The following is a 15,763-nucleotide window of genomic DNA, read 5'->3' as shown; positions in this document are numbered from 1 at the left end:
TACTTTCCGGGTTCGATTAAGGATTTGTGAATTCATTATGCGCCGTAGTATCTGTTCACACAAAAGTATGCACAAAGTTTCAGTACAGCAAGTTGTACCTTTTAACCTTGATTACACTTTCGACTCAGATTGCAAGTGTACAACCCTAATCGCGTAGTATTATCAGGTATCGATCCACAGGGACGGTTGAAACTTAACTGGACTTTTCTTAAATTAAATAAACTCTAGAAGTTGCAAATGTGATTTTGGTGTTTTAAAAAGATAAATAATAATATTCAAAACAATAAATATTTTTGGAGTTTTGTTTAATAAGAATAAAAAAGCATTTCCAGGGTTTCAGACTCATTTCTATTCAGCCCCGAGGCATACGGCCCGTACAGATTCCCGTACGGTCCGTAGGGGACCCCGAGTTGATGTTGCAGCTACTGTTTTTTGCGTTGATACTAATGTTTAGGGTTTCTATCGACCAGATCTAGATACCTAACCTCAACTTTCGCATTTTGGCCTAATTTATCTAAGTTACTTGTCGGTTTACTAAAAGTATCCAAGGACTTTCGCCTCAAGGAAAGTTTCACCTTTCGGGTACTCCTTGGTTTCACCCTACTTCATATACTTTATTCGGTTGGATTAAATGTCATAGATTTGGCTCCTAACACTTAGATGTGCGCATTCATTTAACGGGATGACTAATCAATTCAAGGAAGCACAAATAAAACAATCAAAATAATACACAATAAGGTAAAAACAAAGCATTCAACACAAAATCCAAGCAGCATGCAAACAAAGCCAAACTAGAAACTATATCTTAGCCCTAGAAACTAAAAGAAAAGAAAGCAAATAAAACAAGTAAAGATAATGATAAGGAAGCTCATGGAAAAACTCGAGGAACGAAGAAGATCCGTCGCAAAAACTCTCGTTTTTCTCCTCTCTACTTGTTCTCCAAGCCAAGTCCTCGCTCCCAAACCCTAGGTTGATCCAGCATGCCCAGATTCAATGAAGGAAATCCTCTTTTTTTGGTGTGGAATATATAATTTAATACCTCAGATCACGTCCCAAGAGGCTTCCTTTTCGGCCTCCTTAAATTATGCTCATTTCAGATTCCAGCTGGATTTTCCGAATTAGCGTCGTACGGGCCGTATGCCTGTGCTTTGTCTTGGAGACTTTGTGCCTCTGTTGTGGAACCTTCTGTGTGGTTGGGCAGATCTTGTACGGTCCGTAGAGAATGTCATACGGACCGTATGAAAAGTAGTCAGGTCCAGTTTTTCGCCCTTTTTCCTGCAAAATACCAAACAAAGCATAACAGTACCACATTTCATCGAAATACAAGTACAAAGTCCACTTTTATAGGCTTTAAAACACAGGTTTTAGTGTAAATCAGGGCTGTAATTTAGATATAATATGGAGATATTCGGGCAGAATAGATCAGTTCGGAAGGCCCACCTACTTGTTATTCGGGCGCGAATAGATCAGTTCGCATTCTCTGACTTCACATATCTTTTATTTTCTGGCATAGCAAATTAGATGATTGTACAAGTAGCTCAATGTATAGGTTTTAATGCTTCTTAATTTTAACAAAAGAAACATATGTAATAGTTACTTTGTTAATCATTGGATCAATGCAATTGCCTACGGGCTTTCAACCAAAAAAAAAAAAAAAACTTAAAAGTGAAGCCCCTAAACAGTATGTTGAATGCCCCTTTGTTGAAAATTTCCCTTTGTAACATCTTGATTGTTCCCCTGCGCTGTTCTTTTGCTACTGGTGTCTCTTGAGTAGCAAGAAGTAGCCTGTACTGTTCCCCTTTGTTACCTGTTGCAATTAATTCCTCGTACCCGTTTGGCATGGCGTGCTTTGGTTGTTCGGCTCCAACGATAATAACATCCTTTCCTTTGTCAGATAGAGGTGGCGTGTCCCCCTCTTCTCCTCCATTGGTTTTCTTCTTCTCCATTCGCACTGGAGAGGCCTTTTGTCCAGTTTCCATATGAGAAACTGCAAACTCTCCAGTTGTTGCCTTTTCTACTGCCTCCAGTCTGACTGGGTTCGGTTTGTCTTGAGGTTTGATGGTGGCTCCGGCTGTTGCCTCTCCCTCCTCTTCTACTGTATTTTCCTTCTCATTTTCTATTCCCAGTGGTAGATCTTTTGTTGCTGCCTCCCCTAAAGCTGATGGTATTTGCTTGATGTTGTTGTGTATGGTCAATGTTGCCATTTGCGTGGTGCCTGCATGGGTTCTGTTTGTCCCTTCCGTCTGTGATTCTTGCTCTAGGGATGGTTGTTGTGGAGTGCCTAGTGGGAGGGGCAGCAGGGTGATCGAGTCTGTTGGAACCACCCTTCGATGCCTGACCTCTATCCTCTCTATTGTTTCTCAGTTCCACCAGTGATGGGAAGTCAGTGGTATGGAGCCAACCATCTATCTCAATCTGAACTATGCCCCTAAACCCGCTATTTAACGGCTGGTACTAGATTTTGTGATTTTGATCTTATTTGAACTAATTACAAATCTGATCTTACAATTGTCGAAATTAGACTTGGAGATCTAATCGATTTCGCCAATTTATTCGTTTAATTTTTGGGCATGATGGAGGGAACAAATTAGGGGTGTCAATGGGTACGGTACGGGTCGGGTAGAGACATTTTCATACCCATACTCATTAAAATTGACTTTACCCATATCCTACTCATACCCATTAAAAATTGATCTTATCCTACCCTACCCTTACCCGTTAATATTATCGGGTAACGAAACGGTAGCGGGTGAATAACGGATAATACTAGTATAATAATTAATTTTATTATATTTTACAAATTAAACATCAAAAACTCATTCATTTCACATATACATAATTGCATTTCTAATATAAAAATAAAAAAAATGTGCAATCAATTTCAACTAAATTATTTTTTATAAAGAATAAAAATTCAAAAACACGAATATACATTTAAGTGGATTGAAAATTGAATTGAATATACATTTAAGTGGGTTGAAAATTGAATTAAATATATATTTAGATTTTATAATTATCCTATATGGTAACGGGTACGAAATAGTCATTACCCATACCCTTATCCATTTATTTAACGAAAAAAAAATCTTACCCATACCCGCCTTATCGAATACGATACGGGTCGGGTAAACGGTTAAAAAGGTACCATTGACACCCCTAGAACAAATGCGGGTATAGTAACGACCCTTTCTTACTGGCACCTAGTGGTTTGCTAACGGGTTACCCGTGACCCGTTCCGGGTAACCCGTTAGGGGTAACGGGTAGGACGGGTAAAGGGGTAGGCCGGGTACGGGTAAAACCCATGACGGGTAGACGGGTAATTTTTCCAAAATCTCTATCCGGTCCGTTTATTACCCGTACCCGTTGCGGGTTGACGGGTACGGGTCCGGTCCGGGCGGATTTTTTTTTTTTTCTGTTTAATAGAAACGAACGGCCCAGATTTACTTAGGATTGTAGCAGATTTAAATAAAAGGTTGGATTTGGAATTGGAGGGACCTACAATCCCTTAGAATTGTAGCACTCAGTGAGGAATTGCACTGGATCTGAATTTTAAAAGAGGCCGCCAAAAAATATTTGAAATTCAAATTTTGTAATGGGTCGGGTACGGGTACGGGTAACGGGTACGGGTAGACGGGTACGGGTAGGCGGGTAAACGGGTACGGGTACAACGGGTTTTTTTTTCAAATGCCTTGTCCGGCCCGTATATTACCCGTACCCGTCTACCCGTCTACCCGTTTGACCCGGGCAACGGGTACTGGTCAAACGGGTAACGGGTACGGGCCGGGTAAAACGGGTTTAACCCGTTTCGGGTATAGCAAACCACTACTGGCACCGTACCCAAATATTAATATTTTTGTATACAATGTACTTCAGTCAGGAACATGTCAATCAAGGTGTCAACATTTTATGAAGAGTGCCTTCATTTTACTGGTTTTATTAAGAAATCAGATTTTCTTATTAATTTTGAAACTTTGGAATTTTTAACATAATTTTTGTAATAAAAAATATTTAGTGATTATATGTGTTTATAAATTTCTAGGTTTGTATTCAATTCAAACGCAATTTTAGGGTACAGTCAACTCGGCAGTTGACTTTTTTAGTTTTTTAAAGGACGAGATTCTTTAGCCTATTTTGATTAATCTTTCAATTGAAAATTAAAAAAATTAGCCTAAATGCTAATGTTTAATCATGCTCTACATGCCAATTTAGTTTTGAGGCTTTATTCAAGAAAGGTCAGAAATTATGAGCTTTTATCTAATTGCCAGTTTTTGACTTTGTTCTCTACCTGATACCAGTTTGGTTTAACCCTCAATTCTTCACTGGTTTGGAGTTGTAGTGCTGGTACATCATTGCTACACTGGAACAAAGGATAATTCATAAAGCTTTGAAAATGTAACGTTCATCATTGATACACTGGTTAGTACACTGCCTTCCTATTCATCAGCACAGGTATGTATCTTACACCGAATTATCACATCAGCTAGTCAAGTAACTTGAAATGGATCTTTAGCTCAAATATTTGGACAGAGTCCCTGAATCTTCAGGAGGATGATGGTTCGAATCCATCAAGATCCTTACACAATACAGAATTTAAATTGTGAAATTTTATAAATACATCCTCAAACTTTCTCTAGTATTAAGGAAAAATGTAGAAACATCACATAATTTATACCAAGAGATACAAGAAGGTATGGACCACCTGGTACAAGACTTATGAAAGCGAAAAAGCTCCAGAAAATGTTGAATGCATCATAAGTCTTAAATAATCAATTTTATACTACAAGCAACAACAATTCATACTAGGCGAAAATGCCCATGTACATCAAAAGATACTATTTTTTTTTTTTTGAAACATTGGCAGCAGCTGCCAATAAGAATAATATAAATCTAAATTATAACGTCATTACAACAGTCTATGCTCTTATAGCTAAGGAGTCGGCTTCGGACAGGAGCGCGTGGAAGCTAGTGATCCACGTACCAGAACCATGACCTAGTGCTGGTTAGGGATTATTTAGAGATAGTATTATAGGTCTTAGGTCATAAGAGTAGGAAGTTGGAGTCTAGGATAAGCTTAGGACTTTGACCTCTACGATTAGATAGAATATAATTAATATTAGTATTAGCATTATTACTATCACTTTCACTTTCACTTTTATTTTTATTACTTATCTTTATTGTTTGATTGTAATTGGGTTTCATTTCTAACCTACTCCAACTCGTTTGGGACTAAAGGCTTTGTTGTTGTTGTTGTTGTATTACAACAGTCTATGCTCCAGTACCATCACTGGTACAAGGGTTTTGGTGCATAGTTTTAAAGCGACCCCTTAGAAATGAAAAAACAAAAGAAACAGAAAAACCGAAAATTAAGCTAAGGCACTGTAAATACTTGTAAGCCAACAACCATCACTGCACATCCCTCTGAAACAACTTCCCTAGTCTGGTTCAGGTAGGAGGTTGGTGCCCATCAGCCTATGTGTGCCGGTGTTGCAGTGTTTGAGCCATGACCTTCTTACCTCCATTACCCGATCTGCTAAGACCCTTGAGGTAACCATGTTTGCTGAAATTTTTTTGTCATTCCTTCTCTTCCAAATGTGTCAGCACATACACATGAAGAAGGCTTTGGGAGGGATCGGAAATTTTCAAAACAGTCTGTGTAATTATCTAATCTTCCCAGCACTTTTCATAGATCGATATATAGTAGGATGTTGTGTAGACTGCTGACTGTGACCATCTCCATTCAATTTTGTCCCTGTCATCATTGAAGGTAACTGCATTAGTTTGTACCTGTAGGGCATGAAGTGTGTGCCGTATCGGGAATGCCTCCCTCAACGACAGTAGTGGTTGTGTAGGCCCGTTCCAGCCGTGTCAGTGAGTAAATCAGAGGTCAACCGTACCATGAATCATTCCAATAGAATATAGTCTGACCATTCCCAACGACCCAGGTAATTGACAGATTGAAAATGTGCGTACAAGAAGGTTTTTCCAAAAACTATTACATTTAGGGAAAAATTACAAGTTATATACTGTTGTCTTAAGCTAACTTCAACGACCAAAGTTACTATTGATTTATAAAATCCATTTCGCTTTGTTTTCCTAACAGAACGCACTGACACATTAATCAGGCTAGTGAAGCTGCTTCGACCAATCAGTCTTAAAGGAGCTATGGACCAACAACTAAAACTTAATGATTAAGAATAAATCAAGAAAATTTTCACGAAATTGTACCAAATCAATTAGAATTAGATAACCCAATTTTACCTTAGCTAATTTAACTTCACCGTTCAGCCTATGAAATTGTTCGCCCAAATTTGTTCAGTCGCAATAGACCAATAGAGCAAGGAGCAGTAACAAATTTGTTCAGTCGCTGGCGGAGAAAGAACCGACGGAGGAGGAACTGGCGGGCGGAGGAGAGACAGGCGGGCGGAGTAGGGAGGATCCGTGGTTGTCAGGTGTTGTCAGGCGGGCGGAGGAGGGACTGGTCCTGCTCTCTTCGTCTTAGGCGGATCCAACTATCGAGCAAACAGATCCAGTCATCCACGTAATCTTCAGCAGGGTATTTTGGTCACTATTGAAATTTGTTGTATTTTAGAAATTTTTTAATCAAATTTCTGAATTATATGTATAATTATGGCAATTTGATAAATTTAATAACTTTAGAGTGGCAAATAACTAATTTAAAGTTTTGGGGTGGCAATTTCCTAATTTCTATGTTTTGGATTGGCATAAAAACAATTTTCCCTTAAAAAATTAGTCCAAGTATATCTTCTGCTATTTTTCTGATGTCACACAAGTCCAAATCAGAGTGGAGAGAAAAAAAACAGAGAGAATTAAAGAAGAGTGAAGAGATCTCATAAACTTTATTCCATATAATTTAACGTAATATATATCATTTTTATGTCTTCTGACATACACCAAGAGAACAGACAACACACAGATAACAACACCTTCCGCTAGTCGAGACCAAAAGAAATTCTACTCACTCATCTAAAGACCCAAAGACAAAGGAACCGTCTGGTAATATTTTTTGTTGAGGGACCAAGCAGCAATTCTTCTCCTCCTGAGCCGCTCGGCAACAATGAAGGCCAACTCAAGAGACTGAGAAGCATTCAGCCTTGGGTCGCAATGCGTGTGGTAACGTGATCCCAAGTCATCAAAAGTGACAGTACGGGACCCACCTATGCACTCGGTCACATTCTGGCCAGTCATCTCCAAGTGGACCCCACCGGGGTGGCTCCCTTCTTGATCGTGCACATCGAAGAAGGCTCGCACCTCAGCCTATTTAAGCAAACAATTGCTGGCTTAGTTTTGTTTAAAACTTGTATTTTTTTTATCTGCAATATTTTCCCGAGGATAGGGAGTAATTGTACAGTGTGAAGACTTTAAACCACTTGGTGGACCAATGGGGTAAAAAAATTCCAAATTAGAGAAGAACGAAAGTGAAGTCAATAACCCATTGTACAGTGAAACATTTTTTTAAGTACAATGATTCATGACCAACTGCAAAGAGGACAGGAACCTAACCATGCTAAATCAACATATGAAGGGAACACTTTCCAGATTTGAAAGGTAGTAAAGAGCAGGCAGTTCATATCAGCATGTACACATAATTGACTGACTGGTACACAGACGTAAATGCATGCAACTGGAAAAGGTAACTCAACTGAAAAAACCCTATGACAGTAACAAAATTCAAACTAAACACAATAGAAAACAGAAAAGGAATATGTAGGCTGTAACACTGGCATTGGTTCTTTCCTACTGGTTTGAGATTAGAGAGAGAAAAAGAGTTGATATACCAGAATTTTATCAAAAGAACGAGTTTTGAGGCCACAAGGAGCTTTCATGGTATTGCCGTGCATCGGGTCGCTGACCCACGTAACAATCAGTCCAGCCCCACGCACTGCTCGGATCAGATGTGGCAACTTCACACGCATGTTCTCTGCTCCCATTCTTGTAATTATTGTAATTCTACCAGCCTTATTTTGTGGATTCAGTATTTCAATCAGCTTTACAAGCTCTTTTGGGTCCATCTTGTCACTTACCTAAGTAAACCAATATTTCCAACTTTAGAATCAATAAGAATTGCTCTAGATTTGAACAAGTGCAGCATATTTGTTTATACCTTGATGCCAAGTGGGTTGGCTACACCACGCAGGAATTCAATGTGGGCCCCATCAAGCTGACGAGTACGCTCGCCAACCCAAAGGAAGTGAGCAGAGCAATCATAGTACAGACCCGAGGTCGAGTCTTCTCTGGTTAGTGCTTGTTCATAGGGGAGGAGGAGGCATTCATGTGAGGTCCAGAAATCGGTGGTGGTCATGATTGGGTGGTCAATCGTCAGCCCAGCAGCAGCCATGAAACCCAGTGCTTCATCGACTCTGTGTGCAAGCTCCTTGTATCTGTTTAGCATAACAAGTAGCTCATGGGGTATTTGTTGAAGTCTCTTCACTTCCATAAATTCAAATTGGCAATTGAAAAAATAAGAAGGTCAAACATCCTTCACATTTTTGCAATTTTTACTAAAAACAGATGTTACAAAAAATTATTAGATGGGAGATATATAACCTGTCACCCTGCTCGCTGTGTTCAGTGAAATCCAAATTCCATTGTGTGACTCTCTGCATGGCAGCATAACCTCCAGTGGCAAAGGCACGAAGGAGATTTAGTGTGGCTGCCGACTGAGTGTAAGCACGAATCATGCGATGCGGGTCAGGGATCCTTGATTTCTTGTCAAATGAGTCTCCATTTATATTGTCTCCTCTATAGCTTGGCAGTTTTACCCCATCTTTCTCTTCAAATGAATCCGATCTCGGCTTTGCAAATTGCCCTGCCATTCGTCCCACCTATAAATGTGTATTGAAAATCCAATTCAGGTGGTATCCAGTCTATTATATAAAATTGACTATGCTGAATGTTAAAGCTTCAATGAAACTCATCCTTAGAAAGGAAAATTGTGTCCATTTCATATTAAATCCTCAATTCACATAGGAGAAAATTATGCACAGTTTCTTAGATGAGATGAATTTCTGGATAATTCCACTAAAACCTATGGTTTTACAGATATCCGCGTTTTGCACTGATAAATTTTACTACAAGTACCTCACCCAAGCCCCCTTGATTGGAACCAAATACAAAAGCATATCTTCAGTTCATAAAAAAAATATTCCCTTTCAAGTTTCAAATGCAAATCTTTCATTTGTTACACAAAGTACCTTAATTACAGGCACCTGGCCTCCAAACATGAGCACAACACCCATCTGAAGAAGAACTCTAAAAGTATCCCGAATATTATTTGCATTGAATTCCTTGAAGCTCTCAGCGCAATCCCCGCCTTGAAGTAGAAACGCTCTTCCAACTGCCGCATCCGCCAGCTTCTCCTCTAGATGCCGCGCCTCTCCGGCGAACACAATTGGAGGGAAGCTCTCGATCGTCTTCAGCACCGCCGCCAATTCGTCTTTGTTGGGGTACTCAGGGAGTTGTATAACGGGCTTAGATTGCCAAGTGTCGATCGACCAACGGCCAGGATTGAGGGAAACCTTGGAGGGTGTTTTGGATGGGTCGGCGGCGTGGATTGCGAAGACGCGTCGATGGGCGGGGCGGAGAGAGGGTTTAGGCGTGGTGATAGAGGAGCCGCATGAAAGCGCCATCGTGGGATCAGATTTGGGGACAAGAAATGTTTGTCGGATGGAGATTGTAGACACACACTACTACTGAATTAGGGAGGAAGAGGTTTATGGAAATTGGAATGGATGATAACTCGGTGTGTGCGAGACTGCGACAAGACGGGATGGCGGGCAGTGCTGAACTGCTGATTTCTCAAGTCACGTGGAAAATATTGACCTGCTAATACCTACGTCATGGAAATCGGAAAAATATCTAGGCCACCTACTTCTGATATTAATCGCGTTTAATTTTCATAATCTAGAATTAAAGGTGTCAAACTGTCAATGATACTCTTTATCCGTTTTTCCAACTTGTATCGTATTCAAGTAGTAGTCGAGTACAGTGTACAGATAAGAGAAGAGTAACGAGCTTTTTTATTATCTTATCTGTTATAAATTTTAAAAATAAAATTATATATGTATGTATGTATGAAGATCAGTGTTATAATATGCGGTTTCTATGCGGTATGCGGAAGACTACCGCATACTGCATATACAGTATACGGTCGCATATGCGGATTCTTATGTAAATTTATATATGCATATTTTAAAATAAGAATTTATATATATATTTAGAAGAACAAGAATCAGAATTCAAAACATAATACAAGCCAACAAACAACAACACAGTAATACAAACATGAATAAGAATTCAACAGGAATACAAACAACATAATAAAAAATTCAGTGGCTGGTTCATCATACAAATTCATACAAATAATAAGATAACAATGGCTTATGGACAATGGCTGGTTCAGTCAAATTCAGTGGCTGGCTTTACATGTTTTTTATTCTTCTACATCATACAAATATTCAATGCTTAATTTTCTGTTATCAATTGCATTTTCTCAATGATTGTTACCAATTGCATGAACCAAGGTGGAAAAAGAAAGAAAATCTTTAGAAGTGGAAAAATGAAAAATCAGAAAAAAAAAAAAAAAAAAAAAAAAAAAAAAAAACACTCGCGTTTCGGCTTCCTGACTCTATTGATCAGAGGCACCGATGGATAGGCGGAAGAGAGAGGCACCGATTGAAGGACCCGCTTGGATGGAAGGAGAGGCGCCGATGGGTGAATAGGCAGAGCAGCAGAGGAGAGAGGCAATTGGTGCGATCTGTTTTGGAGGAGAGTGAGAGACAGAGGGCTGGAGAGAGGAGAGAGGAGACGGGAGGCGGATCAGTTTGAGAGACGGAGGCGGCTTACTGAAGAGAGGAGATGGGACGAGTGAGAGACGGAGAGAAATTAGGGATGAGTGAGTGAGAGACGGCTTACTGGATTTAGATTTTTGCGGATTGCGGATGATATGCGGATCGCATATGCGGTATAAGGATTTTATGCAGCCGTTTAGAAAATATGCGGTCAAAATTATGCGGCTGAATATGCGGCCGCATATGCGGAACCGCATATTGATTTTCTATGCGGTTCGGGACCGCATACGCATATGCGGTCGCATAGACCGCATTTTGTTACACTGATGAAGATAATACACGATACATTAAAATTTTGTATTTTATTAAATTTTTATAATATGAATTAGTTGTATTTATTATTATTTTAAAAAATATTTATTGATAGTAAAAATTAAAATGTCAATAGTATTTTTTTTATCCATTTATCCAACCTATACTGCATTCGAAAAAACGGATAAGAGTAAAAAAAAAAAATTGTTATCATAATGGATATAGGTATGACAATGCCTTCATCCGATCTGTATCATACCTGTTGGAACCCCGATATGAGATTGTATAATTGACATTTGGACTGTAACAAAAAAAAAAATTGTATGAGCTCAAGTAAATATTGGAAGTCCATCGTCCAAAATTCTCATACAGAGCATAAAATTAATTTTACACTTTAAAGTGTATAAATGCATAAAATTTAAAAATAAATTAAAATAAATTAACTTTATTTATTCAGATCTACGTAGATCCGTTGTTGAAACAAACAAAAAATTAAACTTCATAAAAGTTGTAATAAAAAATTTAGTATGAATTATATATCACCTCACAGTACATATAAAACATAGAAAATACTAAAATGCCAACACAAATCTTATGGATTTTATGAAATTTTAAAAAAGTTAGGATAATCTTTTTATGTATTCGGTGACCATTTTAATTTTGAATGTGTTTGGTTTTATTTCTCATATTTTATTCCCATCCAGTACAAAATTATGGAAAAATAACTTTAAGTACAACTCGTTTTTAGTTAAAGATTAAAGGCTAACATAATTATTATTTGTCGTTATATAAAAATAAGTAGAATCTTTGATAAATAAAATAATTTTCAGTATAACAAAATTTAAAAAAAGACATATTTGTATTTCATTTCAAGCAGATTAAAAAATGTTAATTACCAATTTGCTTATTTAAATTTTAATATATTTTTTCGTTGATTAAATAAAAAGCAAAAATATCATTATGAAATAATAATTAATAAGTATTGTTATATTATTATTATTTAATCATTTATATAATTATTTTAATAATTAATTAACTATCAATAATTATTATTATATTGATATCAAGTATTTTAAAAGACAAATAGAATTTACCACATTTATTCTACGGTACAAATAGGCATTTTAACACATTTATATGACTTTCTCGTGTGCTTACTCATGAGTGTGGATTTTAACAAATTAATATGTGAGTTCTTGAACCTAAAAAATTTTATTTTGCATAATTTCATGACAATCGAATATGTTTTAAAGCTTCCATTAAAGTTCATCCGACAATAAGGATGGATGTCCATAGTTTCAAATTATTTGCTTTCGTAGTTTTACTTGAGACGATTTTCCAAGAGTTAAAATCCGCTTCTTTTCTAGTGAAAAAGAGGGTCCTCCTCTTCTCTCTCCTTCCCTCTTTTTCTCTCTCCTTCTTTTTCACTCTCATTTTCTCTATCTCATGCTCTCTTCCTCTCTCTAAAATAAGGCTCTTTCTTTTCTTTGAGAAAAGGAGCAGATTATCATTTGTTTTCTAATAATGTCTTGTGGTTGTGTTTATTCTCTATCACGAATTGATTATTCAAGTTTGATTTGTTCACTTTGACAGTCATTGTCATTGTCAATGATTTAAAAAAAATGATTGTTCATTTATAGTAAACTAAATTTTTTATTTATTTCAATCAAGTCACTATATAATTTTTTTTCATCCAAAATAAGAACACAATATGCTCATCAGATATTTTTTTTCGTTCAAAAAATAATAAAATATAAAGTGACATGTGATGGATGAGCATTAGATGGAATAAACATCTTCTGTTAGTATTTTGAATGAAAAAAGTTATAGAGTGACTTGATTGAAACAAATAAAAAGTTCAATGACTATAAAAAAAACAAAAATTAAAATTAATTAATCAATTCATGACAAAGAAAAAAAAATTAGTGATCTCCGACAAAATTTACTCCATTAAAAGTCATGCAATAGTATTTGTAAAAGCTTTTTATATGGTTTCCAAACAATAGGCTAAATTTTCAACTAAAATTGCAGTTGTTATGTTATTTTATTTTTTAGTGGTTTCCAAACAATCCCTAAATGATCTTAAGACTTTGGATGATACTATCATTCTAATTAATAATAAGAGTAATTTGTACATAGAATTTTGAGTCAATTATTACACAAATGATCCTTAAAATATTATTCATTTAATATTTTGACTGATAAAGTTTAAAATTATCATTTTAGTCTTTAAAGCATCGTTTTCTATCATTTTTGTTCTTAAAATTTTAAAAGTATCATTTTGGTCCATAAAATATCACCGTTGACTATGTTAGTCCTTCAAGTTTGCAGTTCATAAAATTAGTTCTAACGTTATTATTGGTAAATAAAAAAAAATAGATGAAGATCCAGGTTCGCATTCATGTCTTTACGATAATTTATTACGACACGGACATTATTGCTGAATTGCTGGTAGCCTGACAATTGCTAGTTCTGGTTGAAAAATGGGTACTGCTAAAAGCGGAAATAAATCTGCTACGATCCTAAATGGGATTGTAGGATCCTACGGTTCTAAATCTAACCTTTAATTTATTTTGAGATTCGTGTATTAAAAACAACTTCTATGAGATTCGTACAACTCAAAAAATAAAAGGTTGGATTTCGAATCGTAGGACCCTACAATCCCTGATGATCGTAGCAGATTTATTTCCGCTAAAAGCAGCCCTCGCCCGTCATCTATTTTAATCTAAAATCAACAAGCCGATTCAAAGAAACGGTTAAAATTTTAAGAGACCTTTAATCTGGGCCGTTTACTGATGAGCGATCTGGATCGTGACATCAAAATAATCCTGTTTTTCCTTGTAGGGAAAGCTGGAAAAATCACTCCAACCATATCATCCATCCCGTTCCTCTCCCTACTAAAACCACCGGGGACCTCAACAACCTCCTCTCCATCTACCAACCCCTAACCCTAACCCCAACCCGAAATCAATGTCAACAAGAGACGATCAACCCAGCGCTGCCAAACCGGCACAGCCGGCGCCACCTAGGAAACCGTCACCTGGGATGCCCTGGGGCCAGGCGGAGACCTTCCATCTGATCGACGCTTACGAAGAGAAGTGGCTCGAGCTGAAGCGCAGCCAACTCAAGTCGCACGAGTGGGAGGAGGTCGCCACCACCGTCGCTGAACGATCGGGTACCGGTGGCGCTGGTCAGATTCCGTCCAAGTCCGGTACGCAGTGCCGTCACAAGATTGAGAAGCTCCGTAAGCGGTTCAAGTCTGAGCGGGCCCGTCAGGTCCGCTCTTTTTGGCCGTTCTTCGAGCGAATGGCACGGCTTGATCGCGGACCCACCCCAATTTCGGTATTTCCCCCAACGCGCCACGTGGCGACGTCAGCAAGATCTAGCGACGAAGATGACGATAATGATCATGAGGTGGCTGTGAGTAACAGTAGAGATGTTAATGGACTTCCCCATTCTGGAGTTGCAAAAGAGGAGGAAGAGGGGGAAGAGGAAAAAGAGGAGGTGGGAAGGGGCGGCAGCAGCAGTGGAGGTGGTGGATTAATGGGGATGTCGGAGGTGGTGAAGGAGTTCGGAGAAGAGATTTCAAGAATAGAAAAGAGGAAAATAGAGATATTGCAAGAAATCGAGAAAGATCGAATGGAGATGGAGATGAAGAGACAGAAAATGGTCATGGAGACACAACAGTATCTGATGGTGAGGATAGCTGAGGCAGTTAGTGGGTCCACAAAGAAGGCCAAGAAGTTGCGTAATTCTTTCCAGTGATAATGCCTGAGGTTTGTATATTTCTTCTTTGTAAGTTCAATTATTTGGTAGAGTTTAACTGTATTAGGGAGCATTTGGGTTAATACTAGAACAAGGACCTTTTTTCTTATTTTCAGTTCTTGTTTTTCTTTTCTTTTTGAATGTAGCATATGTGATACAGTGTTAGGTAATGTTATGTACTTGTGTTGATTGTGTTGAACTATGGATTGTGGCTTAATAGATAATTTGTTATAATTCTGTCATTTTCAAAGTAGAGATTTCCTTCCATTCTTGCTTGAAGTTACTGTATCATATTTTTGCAGTTACGTGATCATAGTGGAATGTGATCTCTCACTGTCTCGTTCCAAAAGAATTTCCTGTGTTTTCTCATGTAACAAGACTAGTTTATCTTGAATGAAGTTGCTGTATATCTTTTTGCAGTTTACATTGATCACAGTAGAATATGATATTTCGTTGTCTCGTTCCAAAACAATTTCATGTGTTTTCTCATGTAAACAAGATAAGAAGCTTTATCCCTTAAATTTAGTCCATATTCACCGCTGTAGTTGCAATGGCAGAGCAACTAGGGCACACGATCTCCACCGTCTGATTCAGATCAAACACGAGATGCAATTTGGCTTTCTAGAGAGGGTTATTTGAGATTTGTGTGAGATTTAAAGAGCAGCCGACATCATGTGCCATAGTTTGGCAGAGGATCTAATATGTCAGCAGAATTGCAAAAGTGACTTCCTAAAATTCTGCTGTAGCATTTTGATGAAATTTAGTACTAATATTGTAGGTTTAAGTGGGCTGCTGAAGTGTCTGATTTTTATTTTGAACATGCTTTATGCTAATTTGTCATGTGCTTCTGTCATTGGGAATCTTTGTTCCTGCACAAC

The 15,763-nt window shown here is 37.7% G+C and overlaps 2 protein-coding genes and 1 long non-coding RNA gene across 3 annotated transcripts; 1 reads left to right on the top strand and 2 right to left on the bottom strand.

The window, feature by feature from the left end:
- Window positions 1-4,840: 4,840 nt before the first annotated feature.
- On the bottom strand, window positions 4,841-6,480 carry LOC144558670 (uncharacterized). Its single transcript, XR_013512961.1, has 3 exons — window positions 6,259-6,480; window positions 5,280-5,749; window positions 4,841-4,927 (listed from the first exon to the last, which is right to left on the bottom strand). It is a non-coding gene; the product is annotated as an uncharacterized LOC144558670 (long non-coding RNA).
- Window positions 6,481-6,832: 352 nt separating this feature from the next.
- LOC144558021 (phospho-2-dehydro-3-deoxyheptonate aldolase 1, chloroplastic-like) lies at window positions 6,833-9,757 on the bottom strand. The gene is made up of 5 exons (XM_078306716.1): window positions 9,213-9,757; window positions 8,566-8,843; window positions 8,123-8,399; window positions 7,797-8,042; window positions 6,833-7,275 (listed from the first exon to the last, which is right to left on the bottom strand). The coding sequence occupies exons 1-5, from the start codon at window positions 9,645-9,647 to the stop codon at window positions 6,985-6,987; spliced, it is 1,527 nt and encodes a 508-aa protein (XP_078162842.1). The 5' UTR covers window positions 9,648-9,757; the 3' UTR covers window positions 6,833-6,984.
- Window positions 9,758-13,989: 4,232 nt separating this feature from the next.
- Window positions 13,990-15,127, top strand: LOC144558492 (uncharacterized). Its single transcript, XM_078307329.1, has one exon. It carries the CDS (start codon window positions 14,091-14,093, stop codon window positions 14,883-14,885), a length of 795 nt encoding a protein of 264 aa, XP_078163455.1. The 5' UTR covers window positions 13,990-14,090; the 3' UTR covers window positions 14,886-15,127.
- Window positions 15,128-15,763: the final 636 nt, after the last annotated feature.

The sequence above is a fragment of the Carex rostrata genome, chromosome 8 (assembly GCF_964058835.1).
Source record: "Carex rostrata chromosome 8, lpCarRost1.2, whole genome shotgun sequence".
NCBI classification, from domain to species: Eukaryota; Viridiplantae; Streptophyta; class Magnoliopsida; order Poales; family Cyperaceae; genus Carex; species Carex rostrata.
Note: the sequence above shows the minus strand (reverse complement) of the source record. Positions and strands in the feature narration are given on the sequence as shown.